Consider the following 10,546-nt stretch of genomic DNA (forward strand, 5'->3'; position numbering starts at 1 on the left):
CACACTTATCAGCCAAATGAAGGGTTTTTTTTTTTTCCTGTTAGCAGGAAAGTTGCTCCCAATTTCTTAAAGGCCAGTACGAGGCTTTTTCATACTCCAGTTCTCCCTGTGCGTCGTACATCAACACAACTTTATTTTCTATGCAAATCTTTCCACGAGAAACACTTAGATCTCTTCATAAAAGTTGGTGATGTGACACTTTAATATTGTAGATGGTACCAAACTCGAAAGGAGAAGAAAAAAAAAACAAACCTTATGTAAATATGTAACACTATATTTAAGCAACAATAATAATCCCATTCAAATTTTTAAAGAGAGAGTTGTATTTATCACTGCTGTCAGTATATACTATAGCTTGAGTTGACAGCATTATGTACATAGGTCACCTTTTAGTATTATTTCACATTGAAAGTAGAGGGCGTACATGATGAAAACGATCGAGCTTTTACTAGAGATTGGCTCTAGTTTGGTATTGCAGAAAGAGGGCTAGAGAAGGTACAGTAGTGGCAGTCCACTCCTCAAAGGTTTCGTCATATGAAGCTGCTAGAAACAATCACTAATTATGCGCTGAGAGGAATAAAATTCAGCTATGGATGACTGTTAAAAACTAAAACTTTGGATTTGTTGATCACAAATGTTTCCTTGTGTTTGTCTTTTTCGTTAAGCACACCCGATTTTATGTTTCCAGGTGTTTTTATTTTCTTTTATAGTCTATCCTTCTCATACTGTATCAGATTGCATTATTTTGTTCGTCGCAAGCTGAACCAAGGTTTGATGAACCTTAACAAAACTTGCTGGCTGAGAAGACATGTAGAATAGGCCACATCCATACAATTCTATTGTAGGCAGATACTGTAATGCCTAGTTTCATTCTGCATTAAGCAGCACGGTGAAGCCACATGTAATGTGCTGTATTTAATATGCAACCTGTCTGCTTTCTTTGCTTCCTTTGACGTTAACTTTTTAGCATTTATCCGTCTTCAGTTTTTAACCACTTGCTGCTAGTCTTTTATTTTTTTTGAACTCTTGGACTTTGTGTATAACTCGGGAATGCATAAAAGATGAACATTCTTTACTGCTTAGAGAAATGCTTATGTAAATCTGTCATTTCTGTGTGATGTAATAAAACAAAAACAAAACAAAAAAAAAAAACAGCAACAGCTATGTTCACAGCAGTTTAGTGGTTTCTTTGGAATTCTTCAATGCTTTGGTGCACTGACATGTAGCTAGGCTTTTTCTCCCACCCCTCCTTTTCATAGCGCTTGATGATGTAAAGTTCACGTGATTAGTTTGCAGTTGTGAAGACATTTGTGTTATGGTAATTGCCGTATAAATGGTACTCTGATGATTCCACTATGAACACTGCCTGGTTCTTGATCTGCATCTCTGAGTTTTAGTGCCATCTGCTTTCACCCACTGACAACCTCGAAAAAGTGCCTCACGTCCATCAGAATTTCCATCCGAAAACTTAACCGCTCTTGCTATGGTTGTAATTGATTTCTACATGTCTAGGTATTTGTATCATGGTTTGAAAAATACCAAGTATATGATGTAATATTTATAGTTCAGTAACTCATGTCATAGTTGTATTTTCTTTATACAGATGTAGCTTGTTACGTTTCATAAATATATAATGTAAATATGCATACAAATGTTTGTAACTGTTTTTATGTTACATCATACACTTGTAATTTGACATATAAAATAACATTACCATAATAAAAGGTGAGTTTTAATGTATTCTTGGCTGTGTGTGTGTGTGTGTGTGTGTGTGTGTGTCCATGCTAAAAAAAAAAAAAAAGGAAACAGAGGTAAGTATAAGGGATCAATGTTAATAAGAACTAAATTAAATTAAAGTCATTGTTAAAGAATGGTTCTAAATTGTTAGTGTAATATTATTTCACTGATAATAAGCGTGCTGATATTTAAAAAAATAAATGTATGTACACCAAAGCAAAATTAACATAAATTTACCAGCCTCTTTATTAGGAACAGCTGCTCATTCATGTAATTATCTAATCAGCCAGTTATATAGCATCATGTTAAGAAGGTCAGATGATGTTGACATCCAGCATCAGAATGGGGAAACGTGTATATATGATCTCAGTGAGTTTGTTCATGGCATGATTGTTGGTGCTGGATGAGTCTCTATAGTTTAGTTTACACAGAATGGTGTGAAAGACATCCCCTGAGCATCAGTACTGTGGGCTGAAACAAAACAACTTGATAAGAGAGTTCCAAGAAGAACGAGCAGCTCTTTACAACTGTGGTAAGCAGAAAAGCATCTCAGAACACATGGCAAAAATTGTTGCTGAGTGCCTCCAAAAACAGAAAACCGCATTTCCTGTCAGGTAAAACTGCGCATCTGAGGCTACTTTTGACACAAAACAAAATAGCTGAAGACAGGAAAAGAACATGCAGTGGATTCTAATGTGGTTTGCTGTTCTAGCCCAGCTGACTCAGGGTTTGGTGTGTTTTCTGTGTGCTTTCTGCTCCTGAGATGCTTTTCTTTTCACCACAGTTGTAAAGAGTGCTTATGTAACAGCCATAGCCTTCCCCTGTCCGTTTAAATCTAGAGGGTTTGTTTTTTTGTGTGTGTGTGTGTAGTTCTGTTTTTTGCACTATTCTGTGGAGAATGGTGTGTGTGTAAAACTCTTACCCACTATTATAATTAGCATTATATCAGCAACTGGTTATAGCTCACCTGGTAGCAATAACCAAAGTCACAGAGATCACATTTTTCCCTGTTCTGATATCTTCTGATATCTGAGATCTTCACCTATATATGCTTTATGCATTGGGTGATGACACGTATTCATTGATTAGATAATTGTTTGTCTGTAGGTATTTCTAATAAAGTGGATGGTGTGTAGTTACAAGCAGAACCTAGTTACTGAACATTTTACCTGTGTGTGTGTGTGTGTGTACACTTGTGCACACTGGTGTCCCATCCAGGATGTATTCATGACACCCACTTTTCCCAGGATAAGCTACAGATCCATTGCAACCCTGAATAGTTCACTAAAATTAATTATTAAATTATAATTCTCTCTTATTTATGTTCATCATTATATGTTTCTGGGAGACATTATATAAATGTAATAATCTTCCTCAGATGAAAAGGGTCACTCATGATGCATTCTGTAGCCTATGGATTAAATACATATTGCTGTTTTATTTTAATTTCCGCACTGTCTAAACATTCTTGCTATTAAAAAAACAAAATACTTCCAGTACATTCCTGAAATCCTTAAAGCATCGACTGTTTACAAGTGAAGGAAAATTACTTCTATAATACTCTATAGAAGAATGGCTTTTACCACTGTCTAATATTATTTTGTTAAAATAGTACTGCATCTTATGAAAGTGTTAGAAATATGTCCAATATTTGAGTCATGACAATTTTATAACCTCCTGAAGAGAAAATAAAATTATCCATATTTCATTTTTCCAACCTCTTTGGGGTCAGCTTCCTGTGTGATGCTTACCTTATCCTGTGTATGATGTAACATGGTAAAATATTTCTGGTGAGAAAATATGTATTCTAATATTGTGCTCTACATATGTGATATAATACATTTCTATAATAATAAAACACATCTCTCTCTCTCTCTCTCTCCGATTTTTGATTGACCATTTAAGCTCTCATAGTAACTAGAGGTGTTCGTCGGAACTGTCTAGCGAGGTTCGTGTTGCATTACGGAAGTATTATCGATGCACATGCGTGCTGCGCGCTTCAATATAAATTGCACGCTTTCTGAGCTACTTTTGTGATTATTTAAGTTAACTAATTTGTTTTAATTGTGTGCAATGGAAAGCGACATACTTGATGGACTTGATCAAGTCGGGTAAGTAAAATAAATACACGGATATACCTTAAATGCAGAGTAGCACGGTCGCTTAGCACTGTTAGCTAGGCACGTTAGTATATGCAGTGCGAGGAGCTCGTGAGCACAAGATCCGGATAATAATAATAATAATAATAATAATAATAATAATAATAATAATAATAATACACGTGTTAATATCGTTTAAGACCAGCAAAACACTGTTTAAAGAGTTGAAAAATAAAGGTCCTATGAGAAATACACCCAGTGATCGGCTATTTAGAACTCATAAGACTATTAAAACATATAAGGACAGTATTTGATGATGATCTTGGCTTGGCTACACATGATGGTTTAAGTCCCACTTACTGTAGCTAGAACATGGTACATCGATGAGGGATATCTGTTTTATGAGGACTGAATCAGTCTTTTTGAAAGTTTTAGTCTCACTGTTTGCTGTTGTTGAGTTTTAGGCCATGTTGTTTATTTCACAGCTACAGTGTTTCCCTTGAGGAAAAGGCACTTTCAGCAGCATGTGAACAAGGGTTTAACTCTCAGGAGTTTGTACACGTGTGTACATGGCTGTCATCAAAACTTCACCAATACTGTGATGCCAAGGATCAGAAATCAGAAATGACAGGTAATTCTTTACGTGATGCATAATTTAGACAATTCGTTGCATAATTAAACTGTTCATTATGTAATGCATTTAAAATGGTATGATACATGTCTTAGTTTTTGCTAGTCTTTTGCTTTTATTCTTTTAACTCTAATCTAATTGCCTTCAGTTTTACCCATGATGTGCTTTTACAGACGATCCTGAGAAGGCAAAACTGGAAATAAGCAAACTATTGAAAGAGCTGTCCTGTCCATACAAGGGGCTTGATGGGGAACTGAAGACCAAAAAGCAACATCTGAAAATCCTTTGTACGTTTTGTCACTCAAATATTACTGTTTTATTTATATATATATATATAGATAGATAGATAGATAGATAGATATAGATAGATAGATAGATAGATAGATAGATAGATATATAGATATAGTCATATATATAGATATAGTCATATATATATATATATATATATATATATATATATATATATATATATGTCATTAGATATCAAGTCACAATAGGTAATGAACAATGTTGTGTCCTCAGTGTTTTTAGTATCAGAACTTCAGGCCACACAGATTACAACAAGCAGAAGAGAAAAATGTAAAGACACAAAGGTTGAGAAAAAGACTTCGTCTCTTCAAGACCTCCAAGCAGTTTGCAAAGTGCTGAAACTCCCAGAGCCAGAACAACAGCAGACAACAGACTTATTTTCATCTATAGAAAGTGAGGTATGTTTACTGCACATGTCTCACGTGAAAGAATAATGTATTTTTGTCACATTATAAAACATAATGTGTCACAATTTTATCAACTATGAAAACAGCTGAGTGTTTTAATATATGCACAGATGTGGCTAAGTATGGGTTCTTATTTATTTAGTTTGTTAAATGTTGCTTCAGATAAAAGTTTTGCTGAAGAAAGTTCCAGAAAAGCACATTGGAAAACCAGTGTTAAAGGAGTCTCTTAACAGTGAGCAGTGGGTAAGTGTTACACACCAAACTTTACTATCACAGAAAGTTGTTTGGTCTGTGTGAATGACGTGCGTACTGCAACAAGCAGATTATGAGCAGAAGTCAGAATAATACAGCAGTGAGATTTATATTGCAAGATGCACAATGTATTGTCCCTTAGAGAAATGTTGTGTGTATGAATAGTGGATGTTTTGCAGTGAACCCTACTGGTGTAACATTGGGACTCCTGTGGAACCAACATAAATGTAGATGTAGCTGATGGTCAGATATGACGCTTAAACGACAAAGAAAGACATTATTCAGTAACATGGGAATATACTGAACACAGCAGATTGGTGTATCATATCAAAATCATTCATTTTCAGTAAACACTTTATCCTGGGTACCATGACTGTTGTTTGAATGACTAATTTGTATTTTGTTTGGATATTGAGTGAACTAAATTCCTCTAACATACGCAGATGTAAGTAAAATGAATAAACTGCAGGAACATGGCAAGATTTTTCAGGCAGAGGACAGACTGGTTTTCAGTCATGTGCACACCTCTAGTGTTAGTGTTTGCATTGTATGGATTGTTATTCCTAATAATTGACTTGTTTTTTATCTTCAGAGAAAGCTGGAGAAGATAAACAGTGTTCTTTTGGCAGACTATGAGTGTCGTCGGCGCATGCTGATCAAGCGGCTGGATGTTACTGTGCAGTCTTTCGGCTGGTCAGACAGAGCCAAGGCAGGTTGACCTGCAGCTTTCTGTATTCTGTGTCATGTTTCTATTTGATTCAAGTGGCATCACAAAGTTATGCAGTATAAAATTGTTAGTTTTACTTGGAGAATGTAAGAGTTAGTAGAAATACACATCAAGTATACACTCACCAGGCCATTTTATTAGGTACATATATTCTTCTTGTCACTTCTTTGTGGCATGGATTCCTTAAAGTAATTGCTTCTTTGTATTAACTATAGCTGCAGATTTGGCACCTGCACATTCGTGCTGTGTATATCTCATTTTACCACATACCAAAGATGCTCAATGGGCCATTGTAGTACACACTGAACTCATTGTCATGTTCCTTGAATCAGTTTGAGGCAAGTTGTGTCTTCATGGCTTGATGCATTTTTATGCTGGTGTAGACATAAGATGAGTTGCATGTGGGAAGTAACAACATTGAGATGCCATTTTTTCCCCATTCTGATGTTTGATCTGAACATTAGCTGAAGCATTAACTGCCACATGATTGGCTGTTTGTGAAATGTACAGAGGAACATCATAATGTGATCAGTGAGAATATATCAAGCAAGTAAATTCCATTTGTTCTTTTTCATAAGGCAAAAACTGACACAATGGCCAGGGCCTATCAGCCCAAGAGACATTCACTGACATTAAAGTCATCGGTAAGCCTTGCTCACCTCCTGGCAGCACGAGAAGATATCTGCAACATGGTGAAGACCAGCAGTGAGTCCTGCAGGAAGAGGACGGCCTGCGCTGTGAACAAGGTGAGTGCAAACTGTATACTGGTAGCTCCAGATTCTCGTTATATCTGTGGCACATGTGGGTTCAGATGGAAATGAAGAAACGAAAGGCAGCTGCTCTCTGTTTTCTTCTTCTAAAGAACCTTTCATTGTTTCCGTCTTTTCAATATCGTATTTCATTTTTACACAAGCAGACAGGTCAGGTGTCCCTGTGTAGCTCTCATCTCAAGTCTCAGTCTCTCTCTCTCTCGTCTTCCCCCTTTCCACTTCCCGTTTCCATCTCCACCCATTCACAAAGTAGCACACAACCACACCCCTGCCAGCACCATCTTCCTTTATGTACAGTTCAGTGCTTACAGTCTGAATGAATACTCATGCCATCATTATAAACATTCAGTAGTATGTCTAAATATTGATAGACATAAATTAACTATATCTGGTGTCTACTATTATTATTTTTGTTAAATGAACTCCATATTTCCCATTTTAGCTTTAAATAGAGTAAATCCAATCATTCCTCAGCTCAGGAATTTTCTGTTTATTAATTAATCCCCAGGTGTTGATGGGAAGGGTTCCTGATCGAGGAGGAAGACCCTCAGAGATTGAAGCTCCTCCCCCTGAGATGCCACCCTGGCAGAAGCGACAGGACGGAGGAGGAAGAGGAGGCGGATACAGAGGCGGTGGATACGGAGGAGGAGGACGTGGAGGTGGTGGCTACGGAGGTGGTGGCTACGGAGGTGGTGGCTACGGAGGTGGTGGCTACGGAGGTGGTGGCTACGGAGGTGGTGGATATGGAGGTGGTGGACATAGAGGAGGAGGTGGTTATGGAGGTGGAGGATATGGAGGAGGCGGACATAAAAGTGGTGGACATGGAAGCGGTGGACAAGGTGGAGGACGACGCCAGGGGGGATATTATCAGCGTTAAAAGGATGTCCTTTGTGATGAAAGCTAAGCACAATGTTAAAATGAAAGTGTATATGATTAGGCTGCTTTTGGGTATCCACCACAGAATTTCCGTTTTTTACAATTATATTGAAAAGAATGAGACAGGATTCATTAAGCATATTTAAATCAGTCAGATGCATCGACTGAGACGAAAGGGCAAGAAGGTCATAGAGGAAAGGTAATGATCTGCCACACATCTTTTTTTTTTTTTTTTTTTTTACATGGAAAATAGGAACAATGAGAAGCATGTCTGCAGTACCATGTCGGTTTTCAGGTACACATTCACTTTTTAAATCATCTTTAATATTATTTGTGTGCACTTTTTATGTTGTTTATTAACCAGATTTGTCTGATGGATCCTAAGGATTAGCATTGTGTTATATTAGATTAAAATAATGAAGGCAGTAACAGTGCAACATTTCTTCCAAATAAAGCTGCTGTACTCTAGCACCTCTGCATGTGACCTTTTTTTTAAATATAGAATGGTGCTGATGCTTTCTATTTTACTTTGTTCAATTAAGTAGCAGATCGAATTAGTAAATTTCTTGTATGGTGTTTCCTTTATATTATTATTTTAATAGAAATGTGACCCAAATTGTGCTAGTTGCAGTAGAAGATTTGTGTAGACAACACTTTATACTAATTTATAGTTACACTAATTTATAGTATTATCTTTTATTTCATACATACAAGGACTCTGACAAAACCTCTAATAGTATTGCACCATGGAGTGCTCTCAATTAGGTATATAAACTGATAAAAAAAAATGTCTAAAAGAACCCTGTCTTTATGATTCTAGCATTTAAAATACTTTGTTCACACAGCATCAAGTGTCAGATTTGAAGAATGCAGTCAGCAGCATTTCCGTTATTTAAGTGTCAAGAAAAGCTTCTTTAGACACAGCATGTAGAGGTGTAAAGAGCTGATCCTAACAGACAACACAAGATCATGCTGGGTTCAAAATCGGATGTAAAAGTATTTGAACCTGACCTACTTCTGAGGCCCAAATGGTTCACTACTCCCTATAAATAATAATAGATATTAACCACCTGTACAGTGCATGGAATATTTAATAATAAAGGATGCTTATCCAATCTTTATTCTGCTGAAGAAAGTCTTTAATTCCTGTGTGGCCATGACATTCATTTATCTTCAGTACTTGTTTTATCCTGGTCAGAGTCGTCATGAATCTAGAGCCTATCCAAGGAACATGAAAAGAGGCGAAAATACACCCTGGATGGGACATCGGTCCATACACACACACACTCATTCACAGCTGAAATGTGCATCGGCTGGTATGTTTTTGGGAGGTGGTAAGAAACCAGAGAACCCAGATAAAGCCTATATGGACATGAGGACACATTAGTAACACTGACAGTATTTTAAGCCCAGGATTGAATCAGAGAGCCTGCTACAGCAATGTGCCACACTTGGAGCATCATACCATAATTGTAGCATTGCATGTATCTGTCAAAATTTGTATATTGCACATGGTGATGCAATCTCTTCCTTTAATGCTTTAGCCAGATTTACAGTATGCTTGAAATCCTCCAGTGCTGCTTTACCCCAGAGATAGTAGGAGCATTGAATTAGAAAATAAAAACGTCCAATTTAATACTATCAAAGTTATTAATGTTGATATCTGCAAGGCTCTGATTACCAATGATCATATGATCTACAGTCCCTAAAACATGAGCAAACCCTAATATTGTATATCTATCAAACAGGAAGCTGGGAAAATAGATCAGCGGCTAAAATAAAGATCATAGATAAAGACAATAAATTAACATTTTCTTTTGTTGCAGTACTTCAGAATCAACCGCTAAAGGGTAGTAAAAGTTTTGTCTTATTGTGATGCATGTCATGTTTGTAATGATCTTTAGTTATTGTAAAATTCATAGCCTACAATATGAGATATGGTTAATGGGATGAATATATAATAGTGTGTATTGCATAATAAATTATACATATTAATCATACATATATTGCAAACCCCAGCTCAGATTTTTTTTAGATAGATAGATAGATAGATAGATAGATAGATAGATAGATAGATAGATAGATAGATATTACCATTTCAATCATATGCTCTCTAATTTACATTTAGTTATGTTTTACATTCTTTATTTTTATAAAACAGGTATTACGATATTTTTGATGAACCTAAAACACTAGTTTGTTGTCTTCAAGCAGAATTTTTTTAGCATTATGTGTATACACTTCAGTGGACATTTTGAGTAATAGCCCAGATTTGGTGATAATCGTCCACACTTACAGTAATGTCCATATCTCCAGTAGGATTACTGAGTCATCCCCATGTGGACTGTAGTGGCTCAGTGGTTAATGTTCTGTGTTCTGTGAGTATAAATTCCTGCTATACACTTTGCGTGAATTCTACGTCACTTGTATGGTGCTACCATATGAGTATGTTGCTGGTGGCTTCTCTGTGGAGGAAGTTCTAAATGAAAGCATCTTCAGATTCATAGCTTAATGGTTTTTTCTGCAGTATATTTATTGTTTATTGCATTTCTCATAAATCATGTCAATATTCACAATTGGTGTGAACATAACAGTTCCTGTTTTTTATGTGTGTGATAGAGCAAACAAAGAAATATAAAATAAAAGATTAAAAGACAACGCACAAGAAATAAACTGGTCTCAAGTGGGAAAATGACTGGTAATTATATTATACCACCTGACCAACCCATGACATTTTG

At 36.2% G+C, this 10,546-nt stretch overlaps 1 protein-coding gene across 1 annotated transcript; it reads left to right on the forward strand.

The window, feature by feature from the left end:
• The first annotated feature begins 3,697 nt into the window (after window positions 1-3,697).
• On the forward strand, window positions 3,698-8,911 carry fam98b (family with sequence similarity 98 member B). Its single transcript, XM_058398321.1, has 8 exons — window positions 3,698-3,848; window positions 4,322-4,467; window positions 4,641-4,754; window positions 4,990-5,174; window positions 5,346-5,426; window positions 6,028-6,144; window positions 6,741-6,908; window positions 7,441-8,911. Exons 1-8 carry the CDS (start codon window positions 3,811-3,813, stop codon window positions 7,807-7,809), a joined length of 1,218 nt encoding a protein of 405 aa, XP_058254304.1. The 5' UTR covers window positions 3,698-3,810; the 3' UTR covers window positions 7,810-8,911.
• Window positions 8,912-10,546: the final 1,635 nt, after the last annotated feature.

This window comes from Hemibagrus wyckioides, linkage group LG09 (genome assembly GCF_019097595.1).
Source record: "Hemibagrus wyckioides isolate EC202008001 linkage group LG09, SWU_Hwy_1.0, whole genome shotgun sequence".
Lineage (NCBI taxonomy): Eukaryota > Metazoa > Chordata > Actinopteri > Siluriformes > Bagridae > Hemibagrus > Hemibagrus wyckioides.